Source organism: Erpetoichthys calabaricus, chromosome 18 (genome assembly GCF_900747795.2).
Source record: "Erpetoichthys calabaricus chromosome 18, fErpCal1.3, whole genome shotgun sequence".
Lineage (NCBI taxonomy): Eukaryota > Metazoa > Chordata > Cladistia > Polypteriformes > Polypteridae > Erpetoichthys > Erpetoichthys calabaricus.
In genome coordinates, this window is record NC_041411.2 from 28,478,615 (window position 1) to 28,498,035 (window position 19,421).

Sequence of the window (19,421 nt, forward strand, 5' to 3'; positions counted from 1 at the left end):
TTTTTGTAGGGTTTAATACAGCACACCCTTTTTCTTTTACTTGTCCTGTAGGTACAATGAAGTCAGTGTTGCTGACATAAAACACAGACAGCAGTATCCCCCCACTGTCGCTAACAAGACCTCAAAATGAATTTAAAAAACAAGTACAGATTTTTTCTTCTTTTAGATCAACCATGTCCTCTGTGTAAGCAAAGCAAAATTAAATAGCAGACGCTCTCTCTCTAACAGGCCATTTTTCAGCATCTTTCAAAATGATTCCCCCTTGTGTTTTTTCATATTTATTACATTATGGATTTTTAACATACTTAACTAAGATTTCTTATTAGTCATTAATCAACAGAAGACTTCCATTTTCTTTGTCTGATGAAAGCCAATGAACTGACACCCCATTCAGAGCTCATTCGTGCCTTTGCCCCTGATGAGCCCACCCCTCCAAAACTATAGTTGAATTAGGCACATTTGACAGTGGAAGGATGTCTCATGGGAAACACACCTTCAGATTACACAACTGGACTGTTTTCCACTGATTTTGTAATTTTAAGATAAAAGTAGGTGCACTACTGCGGTGGGTTGGTACCCTGCCTGGGATTGGTTCCTGCCTTATGCCCTGTGTTGGCTGGGATTGGCTCCAGCAGACCCCTGTGACCCTGTGTTCGGATTCAGCGGGTTGGAAAATGGATGGATGGAAGTAGGTGCACTAGAGTTAGTTTAGGCCAGGGCTTTGCAATTATGGCTTGTGTAGTGGGGCGAGTGATGAGGCAGGGCAAGTCCTAAAATAGTTAGGAAACCCCTTTTCATATGAACAAAAATTGTCAAAAATGGAAAACATGCGCTCAAAGGCACTACAATAACTGCTGGCTTGATGCCTTCTGGTCACACCGTCAGGCCCAAATGAGACGCCACCTTCCAGGAATGTGTCTCCTTTATACCAGATGGACCGGAAAGGATGGGGCTTATTTGGCCCTGGTTTCCTCAAGGGGTCGTTTGTCAGTGCTGTGAGGGGGGAAAAAAGGAGACAAGACTATCCTCTGGCATGCATACGTAACACTTGTTACTATTTTCATGGTGCCATGTCAGGTCATTTTTATATCCCAGTCAACATAACAGTGGGTGCCAAGCTGTATCATTTAAAAGCAGGAAAACAAAAACCCAGCCCACTTACGGTGCCTTCTCTTTTAACCACTAACCCCCTTGTATGTCCAAGAGCTAATTACGAGTTTAAGTCCTGAACTTACAGGTCACAAGTTTATGCAGTTAAAGCCCTGTTGACTGCAGGGTTACATTCATTCTAGATGTTTCCATTCTCTGCCAGCTTTATGCCAGCTATTGTCCATCATCTCCTCTATTGCCCTGAAATTAATGAAGACTCCCAGTCATCCTGTCAATGGCACCATTGTCATAGAGGGACTGGCAAAACCTTAGATCTCTGTGTGCTGCAGACGCTCCTGGCATGTTTCCATGCGTCGTCTGCCCTCGTGTGCTTCAGATTACAAAGTGTACAGCTTTGTGTGGGCCACAAATGACCGAATCAGGAAGGATCAGAACATAGACTGAAGGAAAGCAGAGTGGAGCCACAAGAGCAATCACCCTCCATTAATTCATCTCTCATTCATGCAAATGCAACTTTATATTCATTTTGTTAGCCATTACGGATGCAATGAGAAGTCAAGCAAAATGACACCTTTTATTGGCTAACTAAAAAGATGACAATATGCAAGGTAGAAGGGGCCTGAGCTGCCTACAAAGCTTGCATATTATAATCTTTTTAGTTAGCCAATAAAAGGTATCATTTTGCTCGACTTGTAATGTAAATGAAAACGGACTTTTATTTTTTCAGTTTTGTTTAAGTATGGCATATTACCACTAGATGGCATCACAGGCTTTTCCTGGCTCCTGACATCTTCCATTATAAAGGAGATTTCCTTTTATCTTAGCTATTTATAGTACCCAGCACAGACCTAAACTCATGAAAAGAAAACAGTTTGTTTTGAAGTATCATTCCATTCTGGTTTAACTGGATGTTTTGTCTTTCTTAGTGATTTTAATTTTTTTTTTTCATATCCTACAAATAGATTGCACTTTCAGGTTCATTATATTGATCCCTCATGGCATAAATAGGCTTTCCCTCAGCTCTGTGGAGTGAAAGTGACTCCCTCGGCTTTGCAGAGGCTGTGGCACCAAAAACCTGTGCTATCTTAGAAAATATATATTGCAACTCATCCAATGCTGTGTGACCTGGACGCATTTTTGCTGCTTGTGTTTATCTAAAATTCCAAACCACAAAAGAAAAAGAACCTAGTTAGTCATCTTATAATCGGCCCTGTCTCACTGCTAAGTGATGATTCATGGTCAAGGCTTCTTTAGAGACCTGTGACTAAATTTGCTTCAACCAGTTGACATCACTGACATTGCAGCGATAAAAAGCGAGGAGACATGGGCATTAAACTGCAAGGAAAGAACTGAAAAGGGAATCATCACTTTACTGACCTTTTTGTAGAGTGCAGATATCGGTCATTTACCTGGAAACTGATGGACTGGGTAGTTTACTTGCACTTGATAGCCCATAGAAACCTGGAATTGAAATATGTGGTTTCAGAAAATGGATGCATGGATGGGATTGCATGTTTGTGACCAGACATTTGTAAGCATATGTGAAATGATTGACTAGTATAGTGATGGTACAATGCTGTGTGTCGTACTTGTCAAACTAGGCCTGCTTTGCCATTATCTCTCCATGTTGGTCTCCCTGGGGATAAGGGTGATGATTCAGCATGCCGTACAGAGAATCTTTAACTTTTGTTGACTCTTTCCTACTTAACTTACTTACATTTTGCTGAGTGTTCTTGTAAGTTTTTCTTTTCTTCCTGTGGCCCGCTGGCTTTGCTCTGCTCTAAAATCTACAGATTCTCTAAAGAAGCTGAATGCATACCTCCAAATTAGGACAGAATCTACCAGCTACACCCGCCAGTTAATGGTTTCATGATGGAGGAGTGGGGGAAAGTGAAACCTCGGGAATGCTCTCTTTTTAGCATAAACCTCCCGACTATGCAGTTTCTTTCCTCAGATGGTCGTTCCCCCACCCCCCTTAGCCCATCAAACGTGGAGGCAGCACTGCTTCCGGTTCAGGACTGGCTGGACTTCCACTGCCGGTGCTCTTGGCTTCCACGTTGTCAGAAAGGCTTTGCTTCGAGAATCCCCTCGGCTCCAGCTGGTAACCATGTGACAATGATGTCAGGCTTCTGCAATTTTCATATTTGTGTGTGTGCGAACACTGAGCCTTCCAGGCCCCATGAATAGAGCCTCTGTGTGGGCTCCCTGGCCTGAGGGAGTGATGGCCTTAATGAAGGGCACGCGTTGAGCAGGGCCGCCCTCTGCTCATTCTCAGAGTGAATCTTACCGTGTTCTTCTCTTCCAGGCTATGTATTGCAAACCCCCTTATTCCCTCGTTCTCTCCAGAGTGCTGTATCATGCATGCAAAAATACACAATGTGTGGTGATTTAGAAATTAAATGATCTGAAACCTAATGTCATGTCTTGCGTATGGCCAGGGATAGCCAAATATGTAACAGATCTCGAATACTCATTTTTTTTAATGTACTTTAAAGCACTGTTATTACACACAAATTGAATTAATGCTAGACAACTAAACACGCTGCAAGCTGTTAGCTTTGTAACCCAAATCTAATAACTGACTCGACCCCTGGCTGAAAATAGCTATCAAATTGCTTTTCACAGAAAGCCAATTAAGAGTTGATTTATTTTCATTTTTGAAGTTTCGTTATTCCGGTCTGCATTCTGTGTTGACTTTTTATGTCTTGGGGTGAGTTTGTGTGTGTGAGTGTGTATGTGTAAGGGTTGTGCTCTTATTAAATCTCCTCCATTTTACTTATCCCTAAAAGTCCTCGGGCAACTCTGTCCCAAGTGAGCACCCATTATGGGGTATCTCACCTGCTTCCCCGATTCATCCTCTTTAGGCCGTCTGAACTGTTAATAAACAGTATTTAACACTCATACTAATGGGGGAAGGAGGGGGGCAGGTAATATGAACTGAGTCAGGCACCCACCATACAACGAAACAGCTCGGGATCCTGGTTGGTAACCCCCCAGGCAGACACGCGGTCCAGTCCCATCCTCCAGAAAGGACCATCTATCTGCCGCAGCCAGATGTTACTTGGGTGTCCCCTTGGCCTGGTGCAGCCACTCGGATCCTCAACAATAAGGGAATTGTGCCATATGGCCATAGTGCCGTAACTGACGTTCTCTCACAATGCAGGTAATGTGTCTCATTCAGGACTCCATGAGCAACCGCTCACTTGATAGAAAGTCAAACCAGCGGTACCCAAGGATTCTCTGAAGAGACACAGTACCAAAGGAGTCCAGTCTTCATCTCAGGTCACTGGATAACGTCCATGTCTCGCAACCATATAGCAAAACAGGAAACACCAGGACTCCAAAGACTTGGATCTTCATCCTTTTGCATAGATATCAGGGGTGTCATACACACCTTTCTAGCAACCTCATGAATGCTCTCCCAATCCGTCTACTGACTTCATAGGAAGAGTCACCAGAGATGTGAATGTCACTTCCGAGGTAAGTAAACCTCTCGATAAGGTCGACACTCTCTGCAGACAGACACATTGCTGATGGCTGTGCCCAAGAGGTCATTAAAGGCCTGGATCTTAGGTATACAGGGTAAAGAGAAAACTGTGGTGCTCCAGTGTTGCTCACATCCATATCAGAGACAAAATCTCTGCATAGATAGATAGATAGATAGATAGATAGATAGATAGATAGATAGATAGATAGATAGATAGATAGATAGATAGATAGATAGATAGATCATAAACACTGGCAAAGAGACTCCAGTAGTCCTATATCCGTTAACTTTCAGTGCACTGGCCTTAGACCAACTCATGTCTCTGGTGACTCTTCCTATGAACTGAGTGACGGTCTGTAATTTTGAACGGTAAAATGATTTATTTTTGTGTGGCGTCTTTCAGAGTAGATATGCTCCAATCTGCATTGATTGTCTCGTGCAGCATAAGTGCACTGATTATCAGTTAGCATAAATTATAAAACACAAAGCTAGTATAAAATATTAAATATGCTAATATTGTTAATGCTTTTCTTTTTCAGACTGCAAATTCACATGTCACTATCGCTGCCGGGCGCTCATTCAACTGGACTGCAGTGCCCAAAGGAGCCGACTGGTTGATCAGCCTGACCCAACAGAGCACGCCATTGAAACTGACACCAACATAGTAAGAACAACTTTATGGTGGGGGGGGGGGGGGTACAGGCATCTCCTTAACAGTAGCTATGTTTGCCCTCTAAGAAGGCTGTTTCATATTCTAGCTCATCATGAAAGGCTCAATATAAATTAGAGGTAATGAATGTTTGAGAGTTTGGGCTCTTTTACTGAGGTCATTTTACCTGAGGGGTGTCTACCATGAAAGTAATGGATAAGAGCTGAGAGAGAAAAGAGTATGGTGTATGCAGGGCTCAAAGGGCCATTACTGGAACAAAAAAGTAGCATGATGTCATGCTAGAAGTTAAAGATCCCACGAAGGCTTGGAAATGAAAGGAGGCCCTTTCAGCCTTGGTTCAGATTTCACTCAGGCAGCCTCAGGCACGCATTATTTTAAAAATCTTTCCTATGCTGGCACAGAAACAACACATCCAGAGGGATGAGTAGACATGTCTTGTATTAATAACTTTATAGTAGATACTGAGCCAGTGGCTTTCCAGTTCTCTGATTTCACTATGCACACCTGAGGAAGCTGAGACCTGAGCTGCAACATCAAAGTGAATATTTCTATTTAATAGTAACTGACCTAGACACTCTTATGTGCTGCCAAGTTTCAGACTTAGGTGAGCTAATGTTGTATTTGGATTCTGTCTGTCCATACAAATACCAGCATAAGTGAGCTCAGAAATTGTACAGATGCAAAGAAAGTCGCAAGACAAGCTGAAACTTCAGGTAAAAAATCCTGTGCTCACAGAACTAGTAATCGCTCTCTGATGGATCCCTAAACAGTCACTTAAGCATAGGGATTTTATGAAACTGGGGCTAGTCAGATTTTAGTGCCAGACTGTCCATGGAATGGATTTAACTGCTAGGTAATGGTAAATTAAACAGTTCCCTAAAGGATGTGCTTTGGGGGGAAAATGAGGGATTCCCCTCAATGATAAAGTCTGATTGTCTCTAGGAGTTGCTTTACAAGTGTGATAAACTTCTGCACAGCATGTGCAAACAAGAAAAGGTCAGGCCTGTGAATAAAAGGCCATTGAAGAAGCAGAGACAAGCTTTTTAGGGCTGATCAATGACCAAAGGCATCACTGCTTTGAAAAGTGACAGTCCCTCCCTCCTACTCAAGCAGCACAGTGTGACAAGAGTGAGAGGCCATAGGGCTTGCTGCTTCTTACCAGCAAATGGTTTCTCATTAGAATTTGGAGTGGAGATGAAATCAGAACAGCTGAAGGCTAAGCCGTGCTAAGTGTCAGAAGCTTGAGGCAGCTACAAAAAAATGGCTTCCCTCTGACTCATTACAATACAAGTCAGCGTAAGGTCAGTGTGTAATGTGTTATGAATTAAGGGCTTCAGAATATGAGTCTTTGCTTTTAAAAGAAAGATTTCCTAAGTGCCTCTAATCACCTCTTAAGTGAATACTGTAGATAGATAGATAGATAGATAGATAGATAGATAGATAGATAGATAGATAGATAGATAGATAGATAGATAGATAGATAGATAGATAGATAGATAGATAGATATCCGTTTTGTTTCAGTGCCCAAACCAGGGCATTGGCCGTAGACCCAACAAACTCCAGCCTTTCTCTCATACAACAGGTATATAGTAAATGCAAAAGGCTACTCTGATTGCTGTTGTACTGGACTGGTTCTTTTTAACACTGTTTAAAGTGAATTACCTGTGATCCTGCCATAGTTGTCATGCCCCCACTAATGATCTTTAAAACCTATACACTACTGCACTTTGTGACAAACAGGGAAATAATTTAAGGCTGGTTCAAGACACACGTAGAAGCCTTCCAGTCATGAGGCATCCCTGGTAATGTACCTGTACAGATGTTAACATCTACATTTTCAAGTACTTGCCTCTTACCAATTCCAGAGATCCTTATGTGTGTGATTGTAGGGCTTCAAGTACTCTGTTTAGTGGTTCCCACATCCCAACAATGCTTAAGTGGACATTACTGGTATGTTGACTATAGCAATTGTAACTGTTGAATATTTGGGTGCTTACCCAGACTGTAGAAATGGAGGAAATTCCTGCGGTGCTAATTGTATTATTTCCTGCTTTTCATTGTTTGATCGCTTGTTGATTTTGTTTTTCCTTCACCCAATGCATGCATTTCAGCTAATTTGATAACGGTCTGTGGATTAAAGGTTCTAAACCTCCCTGATTATTGTTGTGAGCCCAAACTACAGTAACTGTTTGCAGTCCAATACACTTGCAAGTTTTATTTTGTATAAAACTAAAACAATTCAGGCAACCAAACAGAGTGTTTAAAAATGGCACACAGAGCACCAATGCTCCAACTGTAATCATCTTTCCTGTATAAAAGGCACGGGCTGAAGTGAATCAGTGAGTACGCTGTGATGAAGCTGTAACGACTTGAGTTATGGTTCTGAGTTTTAGTGGAAGGCCAGCATAATTTTATTTACAGGCATCATTCATCCCTCTGGGCAAGATCACTCTGTGATAACAGATTGTCTGATAGTTTATACTTTTAAGGAAAAGTATATTATTAAAATAATCTGAGAAGATGAAGTTGATTTAGGCCACAATTCAAACATTCACTAAGATAAGAAATAGGTCTGTGTTTTTATTTTAAGGCAAAAAAAAAACCTGCTGTTCTCATTGGGTAAGATATCGCCAGCATTTAATTTCCTTTTTTATGAGACGGAGCCGCCTTCATTAATTATTTCAAAAGGCTGTTCCATGCTGATAGGCAATATTGTTATGTGTGCTATCTATAAAAGACGGCTGTACTGACAGTGTACCATTCAGTGTATGCAAATGTGTTTGGGAGCACGGCGGAAGAGTAGATGAATATGTAACAGGCATCATCTGCGGCACAGCAAGAAGAGTGATTGCTCTGTCGAGCCCGGCGCTCACAACCAGACTCTCTGACACGCTTGCCTGGTCTGAACCAATGATGAGCTGCACCAGGCATTTATGCTTTGTTTCAGCAGCGCCATCTCCTTCTGCTGATAGTGAACACCCTCTGGTTTTCCATGCGACATAATTATTATTTTGGGAATTAGAGATCTGGCTTCTTTTGTGTTTCACATTGTCAGGTTTAACTTAAGGCGGACCGGCAGAGAGGTCTGGCAGTGAAGTGGCTTATCTAATTTTCCTAGCAGCTTAGGCACTGCGGATTAGATATTACTTTGGTAAGATTTTCCAAAATCCATCCATTTTTCAATGTGCATTATCCATTAAACAGTTTTGTAGGATTTTTTCAGAATTGATACAGACAAACTGAGTTCAAGAGATACTCAGAGCACTGTACAGATTTACAGTTATAAAGGAACCAGTAATGGCGGACTGTACGATAACATGCAGTGAACACACTTGACTTGAGCATTCCTATTTTCATCCTCTTTCTCTGTACGTTTAGCGTTTGTTTGCTCAGAGGTTGATGTGCTTGCTGCTTCCTGAGCAGATCTTCTTTTCTCCACCCTAGTGGCCCACTTCTTCTCTTCTTTCGTCTGTATCTTTTTGCGTCACTTCCGATTCCAATATTTAAATTCGCCATCTTTACTCCTATGAGACAGTTCTGTTTTGGACTTTGAACTGAACACATCTCAAACAAATTTACCCATTTGCAGCCAAGGCATATTATACAGGTGGCTACCCCAAACCTTTGATGTCTCCTGTTCATTCTTAATACTCTTGTTTAATCCAGACCAGGGTCATGGGGAGGGTGCTGGAACCTATCCTAGCTAGCATAGGGCGTAAGGCAGGAACAAACCCGGGACAGGGCACCAGTCCAGCACACACACGGGACAATTTAGCATCTGCAATTCATCTAATCTACCTGTCTTTGGACAGTGGGACAAAACCAGAGCACCCAGAGAAAATTCACACAGACATGTCCAAGAACATGCAAACTTCACGCAAGATGGACCTGAGATGCAAATCCTGGACTTCTTACTGTGAGACAACAATGCTTACCCCTGTGCCACCGTGCCGCCCTCCATACATTTTTAACCAACTTATTCCAGTGCAGGGTTGTGAGGCTGGGGCCAACCTTCACCACCAGGATGCCATCAGGAACAAGGCAGGAAGAATCCTAAATTGTGCAGCACTTGCTCACACAGTATTGTGTAAGTTCACACCTCACAAGAACTAGCTCAAAGTTCGGTTCACACAGATTAAAATGAATACATTCACGTTCATAGTTCACCATTTCAATTTTGAACCAGTTCATGTTCAGTTCATTTTGTATTTTTTAAGGAGTGAGAATAAATGACTCATGAGTTTACTTTTTTCAATTTTGCATGCCTTATATTAGGCTATTACAGTGTTCTTGAATAAAATACAATAATTATGAAGACTTTTTTTATTTAAATACACTTTATTGAGTTATACCCAGCAACAAACACGTATAACCATATATGCTAATATCCTCCTGGTCAAAAAGAAATTAAATAGATAAAAGTATACATATAAATTACCGCTCTGTTTCCAACCGGGTGACACAAATGGCGACTGTAGAACCAAAGTGTAGGTGACCTAACCTATTACGCTGCCGGTCAAAATTTGCGTCACATATTTCATGTCCAAGGGCGGCACGGTGGCGCAGTGGGTAGCGCTGCTGCCTCGCAGTTGGGAGACCTGGGGACCCGGGTTCGCTTCCCGGGTCCTCCCTGCGTGGAGTTTGCATGTTCTCCCCGTGTCTGCGTGGGTTTCCTCCGGGCACTCCGGTTTCCTCCCACAGTCCAAAGACATGCAGGTTAGGTGGATTGGCGATTCTAAATTGGCCCTAGTGTGTGCTTGGTGTGTGGGTGTGTTTGTGTGTGTCCTGCGGTGGGTTGGCACCCTGCCCGGGATTGGTTCCTGCCTTGTGCCCTGTGTTGGCTGGGATTGGCTCCAGCAGACCCCCGTGACCCTGTGTTCGGATTCGGTGGGTTGGAAAATGGATGGATGGATATTTCATGTCCAATGGTGAAAAATATAACGTGGCCTCACGAAGTCCAACGTTTTCCTAAAAGCAAAAGAGGAGCTTCATCGTGTGCTCATGTCTGCCATGGTGCAGCTTAAGCACAAGCAGGCAGACACAGACAGGGCCTGTTTGATTTGTACTTTTGAATTTTATCGTGACGCAAATTGTATTATCATGATGCACCCAAAGGGGACATTAACATTAGGGACCAATAGGTAACCAATAGCTCTACCCCCACTAACTTTTAAGGTTAGTATTTGTGGTTGGGGTAGGTCAGTCTAATAATTTAAGATAGTGTAGGCGGAGGCCCCACCGATTTGCGTCCACCGATTTGCGTGACGATAATAGAAAAGTACCGTTATTTTTTCTGAACACAAATAAATGACAAAATATTCATATGAAATAAATATTCATAAAAATCCACTATTTGTGCTTATCTGAATACCGGATTCAGTTCCACCCTTACATTACAGGGTAAGGCAAAACATTTAATCTGGATCTAAACTAGATCCAGAATGTCACATAAAACTGAACTAGCTCACGTTCAAGTTTTTCAAATATGTTATGTTAACTTCAGCGTTCTTAGAAAAATGAGCTTGTTCAATGAACACGCTCTTTTGAACTAGCTCATGCACAACACTGCGCTCACAGGGCACACACTCACTGAGCACTTTTAAAGTTTCCAATTAACTTATTAAATTAAATAAAATAAAATAATTTTCTAAATGCAACCAGCGCTTATTTCTCCTCCATAAACTCAAACTATTTAAAGTAGACAAGGACCTCATGTTGTCCTTCTATCGCAGTATGATCCAGTCTGTGATCACTTTCAGTTTCATTGCCTGGTTTAATAGTCTGACAAACCAAAACTCAAAAAAGCTCCAGCAGATTACGAAGTATGCAGCTAAAGTTATTGGGGTTGATGTAGATGATTTGACTGGTGTGTGTCAGAGGGCAATGCTAAAGAAACTGGAAATCATCTCAACTGATGACAGATATCCATTACATGTAGAACTAAACTTCAGTAAATCAGGAAGGATAGTTGCTTTGAAAACCCACACAAATTGCTCCAGAAACTCCTTTATTCCTAGTGCCATAAGACTTTTCAATAAGAAATATCAGAGATAATGTTTAAGGTTTTGATATATATCCTGTTACCTTTTTTTTTTTTTTTTTGGTGTAAATATGTTTTATCTAACTGCCTTACCTTAACCTTTCTTATTTCTATGTTTCTGTTTTATTTCATTCTGTCTGTTACCTGTTATTAGATGCAACTGAGAAGGCAAATTTCATGTTTTCTTGTGTAAACATGACTAAATAAAGAAACCTAAACCTAAACCTAACCTAACTTAACACGAATGACTCAGTAATATAAGTGGAAAGCTGTAATACCAAGAATACCCCATAATCACCATCACAAACACAGATATAATGTGCAAATTCTACAATGCAATGATCATTTGGTATTCAAACGTGGTGTGCAGAAACAGTGAAGGAGCAGGGCTAACTTCTAGACTGTGTCTGTGCTGTGCAATATGGCTACAGCAATGTGTGGTGGAAGGGTGGAAGAATCATAAAAAAAGGCGTGGGGAGCTAACAGGGTCCTAATTTATTAGAATGTTTATTGCAAACATAATTAAATAGCTCTGGTGAGCATTAAATTCTGTTTTTCCACTCACACTCAGATCTCAAGCCTGGTTCACTGGGTGGTGGGTGCGGCCCAATTGTATCCGGCTGCAGGTCGCAGATTCAGCCTTCCATGCCCCCGCCTTCCATGCCTCCGCACTCCATGCCCCCAGCATTCGCGTGGAAGGCCAAGTCTTCGACTTGCAGCCGGACCCTTCTTGGTGCAGCAGTAATCAGCACAAGTTCCTAACCTCCTCCTCCTCTCTGTGTCTGCTTTTTAGTCTCACACATAATCTAAGTACTGTAGGAAATAATTTAATATTCAGAACACTTGGTGTTGCATTCATATATATATATATATATATATATATATATATATATATATATATATATATATATATATATATATATATATATATATATATATTCTGTGAAGGTGTGACTCTCTTTTCTTTAGGAGGGAGAGATAAGTAACACTTCTCCGCTCCTCCCTTCCTGTGTTCTCTGAATGTATTTGTGACACTTGTATTTACAGTTCAAGACTCTGTGGACAGAAGTATGTCCTACCATTTCTTTGAAATTTACTCAACAGTGCTTCCGTGCACCTCTACAAGAATGCATTTTCATTGTTATTTTGTATCAAAGGTGGCTTTTAAGATCTGGAAAAAGTAGAATTATTTACATTACTTTTTTATAGTTGGGGCACAGGCAGCTTAAGTAGCCATAATTGGTTATTCAGGCAGAAAAAAAACAGCAGCTCTGTGGTTTAAGTTCTAGCACCCAAGCAACTACACCACATTACCAGTACATATTTAAAAAAAAGCCTTTGAAGTACTTGAACTCACCTTATCTTCATATTTTAAATACTATTATCAAGTCTTTTTTTATCTTTCCAGAAAATGAAAGTTTCCACTCTTTCTGTCTTTCTTCATAGCTCACACCCTGCACTTATGGAATACAACAGGGACTCTCCTTTGGCCTTTTCCTAATGCTGTTATGTTCATCTTATGACATGCTGGCTATAACTGCACACAGCATTCCAGATGTGTCCTTGCAACTGTGTAAATCATTCTTAACATAACTGTCTTGAGTTGTACTCCATATTATGACACAGCACCCTGTGGACCTTTTCAGTCAATTCTGTACACTCTTTGGTTAAGTACAGTAATGTGTATTTACTTGCAAGTTCTTTTTATTCAGCTGTTCTTTAGAAATCCAGGCCCCATTATGTAATTATTACTAATAGTTTTTTTTTTACTTTCTATATCTTAAATTTTGCACAAATGTACTTGCATTCTGTTTTATTTTCTTATATCAGCTCTGACAGGATTTTTTTTTCAGGTCCATCTATAATAAATATGCTGGTTCTTATTCTACCAAGCATAATGTAATCTGCACATTTACCCAACTTTTTATTACATGTTTATACACAACCAATGCTAATATGCATATGCATATAGATATTTATCCATGTTTATATATAGTCACTAGCTGTACCCTGTGGTTGCACCCACATAGTAATGAAACAGGACAAACTTTAAAAATCAGTAAATGTTGGTACTGTATCTGATCATGTTCAGCTCTGATGGGAGAGCGTTCCCCATGTGGGGAGAAAAGCACATGGCCATGATATCTGTGGCAATCAGCAGCTATCCTCTAAAACACATGGAGCTCTGATCTCTCTCTCAAAAATGTCAAACGTTACTCCTTATCAATCTGTAGATGATAGTCTGTTGAACAAGTAGGTATCGCTAGCTAAGTGGAGGCAAGGTGCACTCCAACATGTGGCGAGACATAGACTAACTCGAACAGAGGCTTGCGAGTGAATGAGGAAGGCCCCGCCCCCCTGCTCTTGGCCCACAGCCACTCTCTTGGATTTGCATAAATACATCAGTACTGCAAGCGAACTATAATACTTAGCGTGATGGGAAAAGTCGCAAAATCAACTGGTAAGTTCAAGCAAATTATAGAGAACAACCAGATCTAAATCTGTTTAGTAATTCTCTCGTGAAAAGCGGACAGACATACAGAAAGAACGCACTTGGACCACAAAACTTTTAAAACCATTTCTTAGCGAGCACCTATGGGTCAAGGGTAACCTACATTCCAAATTTCAAGTCCCAAGTCCTCATGGGAGATTTCATGATGAGTGAGTCAGTGAGTGGTTATTTGGCTTTTATATATATAGATTTAGATATTGTGGGTGTGACAGCTTGGCACACCAGCTTCTCTAAGGCAAAAGCCAGCTCACAGCACAAAACCAGAATAGAGTGTAGTTTGGGATGGGCCCACTTAAAAAAAGGCATGATGATCAAATACTACAATGCTGCTTATTAACACAGAACAGTCAAAAGGTCATATAAGACAAAAATCAGGCTGAAGGTAAACAGAATGCCCAAATAGAACTGCAATTCAAAACCAGGCAGACGTTATGATACATTGAGTGTCAAAAACAAGGACAACAGCAAAACGCCGCACACTCAAAACACTAAATATAAAACGAGCTTAAATGGTGGCTTTTCCAAAGGCACAAAGTATACAATACTAAAGTAACACCACTATCTGAGACATCAGGCGACTTTTAAATAAGCACAGACGTAACTAGGAGGGCCCAGTGCAAATAACAGGCAAAAAGGAAGCACTAAAGGCCAGAGGCTCAGCCAGTTCCTGACGCTTGGCTAATCCCTATGGGATCCTCATTTATTACAAAAATTGATCCGAGTGCAATTTGTGTTTATTTAATTCTGCACCTATCTGATCACCAGGATCTCTACTGCTTGTGTTTTATGGATCATTGTTCTAAAACCATGTTTCCAAAAAAGTTGTGACACTGTCTAAAATCTAAAAAATGTAATGATGTACAAATTATTTAAACCTATATTTAAATACAAAATAGAACAAAGACAACATATCAAACATTGAAACTGAGAAATTATATTGTTTTACAAGCTTTGATACCCTTTTAAGGAAGGTTGAAATCTAATCAATGTAGACCTCAGCATTAATGTTTGCAGTGCACCATGCAAAGCATATGTCTGTTATATGCCATTTGATAAGGGATTCATAAAAACATTCTTAATGTTTATGATACACCATCTGTTGGAATGAAAAATGCAAGGTAAATGTCTCAGTTACATGCTTACTTAGTATGGGATTCGTAAAAGCATTGTTAATGTTTATCATATGCCACCTGTTGGAATGAAAAATACAGAGCAAATGTCTCGGTTACATGCTTACTTAGTATGGGATTCATAAAAGCCTTGTTAATGTTTATGATACGCCATCTGTTGGAATGAAAATACTAAGCAAATGTCTCAGTTACATGCTACTTAGTATGGGATTCATAAAAGCAGTATTAAAATTTATGATGTGCCATCTGTTGGAATGAAAAATACAAAGCAAATGTCTCAGTTACATGCTACTTAGTATAGGATACGTAAAAGCCTTGTTAATGTTTACGATATGCTATCTATTGGAATGAAAAATACAAAGCAAATGTATAAGTTAGATAAAACTTAGTATGGGATTCGTAAAAGCCTTGTTAATGTTTATGATATGCCATCTGTTGGAATGAAAAATACAAATACTCATATTGAATTTCATGTCAGCAACATATTTAAAAAAAGTTGGGACAGGCACAACAAAAGACTGGAAAAGTATTAAAAAAATATCACCCGGTGGAACGCCACACAACTAATTTAGCTAATTAGCAACAGGTCAGTAACGTGATTGGGCATAAAAAGAGCATCTTAGAGGAAGAAGACAGGAGTTTGCCACTCTGTGAAAGACTGTGTAGGCAAATAGTGTAACAATTTAAAAATACTGTTTCTCAACGTAAAACTGCAAAGAATTTGTGTATTTCATCATCTGCAGTATACAATATAATTTAAAGATTCAGAGAATCCGTAGAAATCTCTGTACAATAGGGACAAGGCCAAAAACCAATATTGGACGGCTGTGATCTTCAGGCCTTTAGGTGGCACTACATTAAAAGCAGACACGATTCTGCAGTGGAAATCATTGCACAGGTTGAAGAATGCATCCCAAAACCACTGTCTTTGAACACAGTTCATCGCTGCTTCTGCAATTGCATTTTAATACTCTATCATGAAAAGAAGAAACCATATATAACCGTGATCCAGAGACACTCTTGCCTTCTCTGGGCTAGTGGAAGTGGAAAATTGCCCTGTGGTCTGACAAGTCAAAATCGGAAATTTTTTTTGGAAGTCATGGACACTGCATTCTTGAGGCTAAAGAGGAGAGGGACCATCGGACTAGAAAAGCCAGCATCTGTGAGGGTAAGGGGGGCATTAGTGCCCATGACATGGGTATCTTGCTCATTTGGAGAGGTATCATTAATGCTGAATGATATGTACAAGTTTTGGAGCAACGCATGTTGTCATCCACACAACATCCTCTTTAGGGAAGGCCTGACTTATTTCAGCAAGGCAATGCCAAACCGCATTTTGTACTTATTGCAACAGCATGACTCCGTAGTAAAAGAGTCTGCCTGATCTGTCACCCATTGAAAACGTTTGGCGCTGTTGTTGAGCAGTTGAAATCCTATATCAGGCAAGAATGGGACAACTTTTAACTTATAAAAATACAGCAATCGGTCTCCTCAGTTCCTAAATGTTAACAGAGTGTTGTTGAAAGAAGAGATGATGCAACACATCGGTAAACATGCCCCTGTTCCAACTTTTTTGAAACATGTTGCTGGTATCAAATCTAAAATGAGAACATATTTTTCAAATTAACAATAAAATTCTCAGTTTCGACATCTGATATGCCATCTTTGTACTAATTGTAATTAAACATACAGTAATGTTTTTGTAATTTGCCAATCATTGCGATTCCATTTTTAATTTACATTTTACAAAATGTTCTAATGTTTTTGGAAAAGGGGTTGTACAATGTACTGCTTTGTAAAACATTTGAACCTTAAAATCAATTCTGTGGTCACATCTGTGCTGGATTCTATTTTCTTCCTATACACATATCTATTAATTTATTTCTGATATATGATGTACATTAATCTAAGCTTAATTTCTAGGGTTTGCACAATCACCATTACCACATAACAGAATATTTGTCAGCCTCTGCTTTCTAAAAACTGCCTTTAGATTGACATTAGATAAACATCTAATAATGTAAAAATTCATTAGAAAAGCAGATAAAATAGATGAGGATCCGAACAGACCAGTGCAAAACTCAAACACACAAGTGCACTGTTAGCAGCCATTGTAGTACAACTCAGATTGTCCTATGTGATTTGGTCAATGACAGGAGCCTGTCCCTTCACCCTTTTAAGAAATCAGACCGATCATCTAAATATAGAGACTTCCAGTATGATGGAAGTGAGTTGGCAGAGCTAGATCTGGTTTTACACCACTTGCTGTGGGTCAGTGACTTCAGATCTATGGTGAAAATTCATCTTATAAAAAGAAAATACTGGGACAAACAATAACAGAATGAGGGACATACATACAGTATAAAAATGTCAAGCCCATGGAAAGAGGAATATACCACATGAGACGAGTCTGTGGACACGTGCTCATGTTTCAGATTATCTCAGGCTCTAGGAAAGCCTATCACATGAAAGAGACAAGGTTTAAAATTAAAATGTAATTCTTCTTAAACCATGCATACAACAAAGCCAGTCCAAGTATCATCATGCCAAATGCGCTTGATAGATGTCACCTCCATCAGATATCTCTATTCTGCTGCTTTAGCATCACTTCAGAACTGGGATGACATCAGCACAGGAGACTATCCATAGTAATATATTAAAGACCTTGTTACCATTGTGCTACTTCAACCAAAGGAGGTTCCTCTGTGGTCACTTCCTATTCTTACTATTGTTGTGAATGCTATCACAAGAACCATTTGAACCCATGGTAACATCTGATATTCAAAGACAACCTTTTTGGTGGAATTAAGAAGGATGCTGGCAATTGACATTGTCTGAACCAACCAAGCACAAACAACAGAACAACTGTTTGTATTTGTGGCACTAGGAAAGCATGACACACCAGTATCCGTCACCACCATCCCCATGTTTGAAGTAAAACAATGGAAGGAAAAGTAAGAGCACTCTCACTTGGCTGTTTCATGAGTTTGTTTAGCAGATGGCCCGATAAAAAGACATCCAGTGGATTCAGCAAGTACTTAGACCCCTTCACCATTTTTCAGGTTTTGTTATGCTGCAGTCTTGTGCTAAACTCATTTAAATCCATTTCTCCTCTCATCAAATGACACTCGGTACTCCATAATGACAAAGTGAAAACAGGATTTCAGAGGCTTTTGACAATTTATTATAAATAAAAAATGGAAATATCCCATTGACACACATATCCAGACCCTTTATTCGGTAATTCATTAAGCACCACAGTTACGACCTGGAGTCTTCTTGGGTATGACACAACAAGCTTCACACACCTAGGTTAGGGACTTCCTGCCATTCTTCTCTGCAACTCCTCTCAAAGTCTGTCAGGTTGCTCTTTTCATGTCTCTCTAGAGATGCCTGATTGTTGTTTAAGTCCAGGTTCTGGCTGGGCAACTGCAGGACTTTTGCAGAGTTGTCCATAAGCTACTTCTGTGTCGTCTTTTCTTTGTGCTTAGGGTCATTGTTCCATTGGAAAGTGAACCTTTCAATCCAGTCTGCAGTCCAGAGCACTCTAGAACATATTTTCATTAAGGATATCTTTGCTCTGTTAAGCTCTCCCTGAATCCTGTCTAGTCTCTTGGTCAATGTAGCTGAAAAACAACCCCACAGAATGATGCTGCCAAAACCATGCTTTACTGCTGAAATGGTATTGCATGGGTGATGAGTGGTGCCCGGTTTTCTGCAGCCATGACTCTAATCTTGGCAGACTGAGAAGATCGTTCCTCCCCCAAACTATGCGACTCTTCAATTCCACCCGGGGGGGTAAACATTAACATTATTCAAAGTTATTGTCTGTTTTTACCTGCATTTTCACTACTCTTTAATTTAATATTGCTTTTTTTGTATCAGTATGCTGCTGCTGGAGTATGTGAATTTCCCATTGGGATTAATAAAGTATCTATCTATCTATCTGTCTATCTGTCTATCATACCTGGAAATCTTGTTTCTCACCGTGTTGGATTTCATTAGGTGCCTTTTCGCAAACTACAAAATTGTGCCTTTCGTCTTATCTCTTTTATTGAGGAAGAGTCTCATGTCTGGCCATTCTTTATAAAACCCAGATTGGTGGATTGTTGCAGTGATGGTTGTCCTTCTGAAAGTTTCTCCCATTTCTACACAGGTTCTCTGGAGCTCAGCCAAAGTGGCCACCTTGCCTATCATGGCCCTTTTTCCATGATTGCTCAGTTCATGACTATTCGTGTCCATGGCCAGATCAAGGAAGACTTGTGGCTGTTCCAAAACATCTTCCATTTAAGAATTATGGAGATCCACTGTGCTCTTAGGGACTTTCAATGTTGCAGGATTTTGTTTGTAGCCTTCCCCAGATCTGTGCCTCAATTTAATCCTGTCTCTAAGCTCTGCAGACAATTCATTCTACCTTATGGCTTAGTTTTTGTGCTGATACACATTGTCAGCTATGGGACCTGATAAAGAC

At 40.3% G+C, this 19,421-nt stretch overlaps 1 protein-coding gene across 2 annotated transcripts in view; it reads left to right on the plus strand.

Annotated features, from left to right (window-relative positions):
• The window catches only part of rassf1 (Ras association domain family member 1), a 53,304-nt gene that overhangs the window by 16,800 nt on the left and 17,083 nt on the right, over positions 1–19,421 (plus strand). For both annotated transcript variants that reach the window (XM_028824126.2, XM_028824125.2), the window contains one exon: positions 5,137–5,261. In XM_028824126.2, coding sequence (XP_028679959.1) covers positions 5,137–5,261 — 125 coding nt within the window. The remainder of the gene's footprint in view (positions 1–5,136; positions 5,262–19,421) is intronic.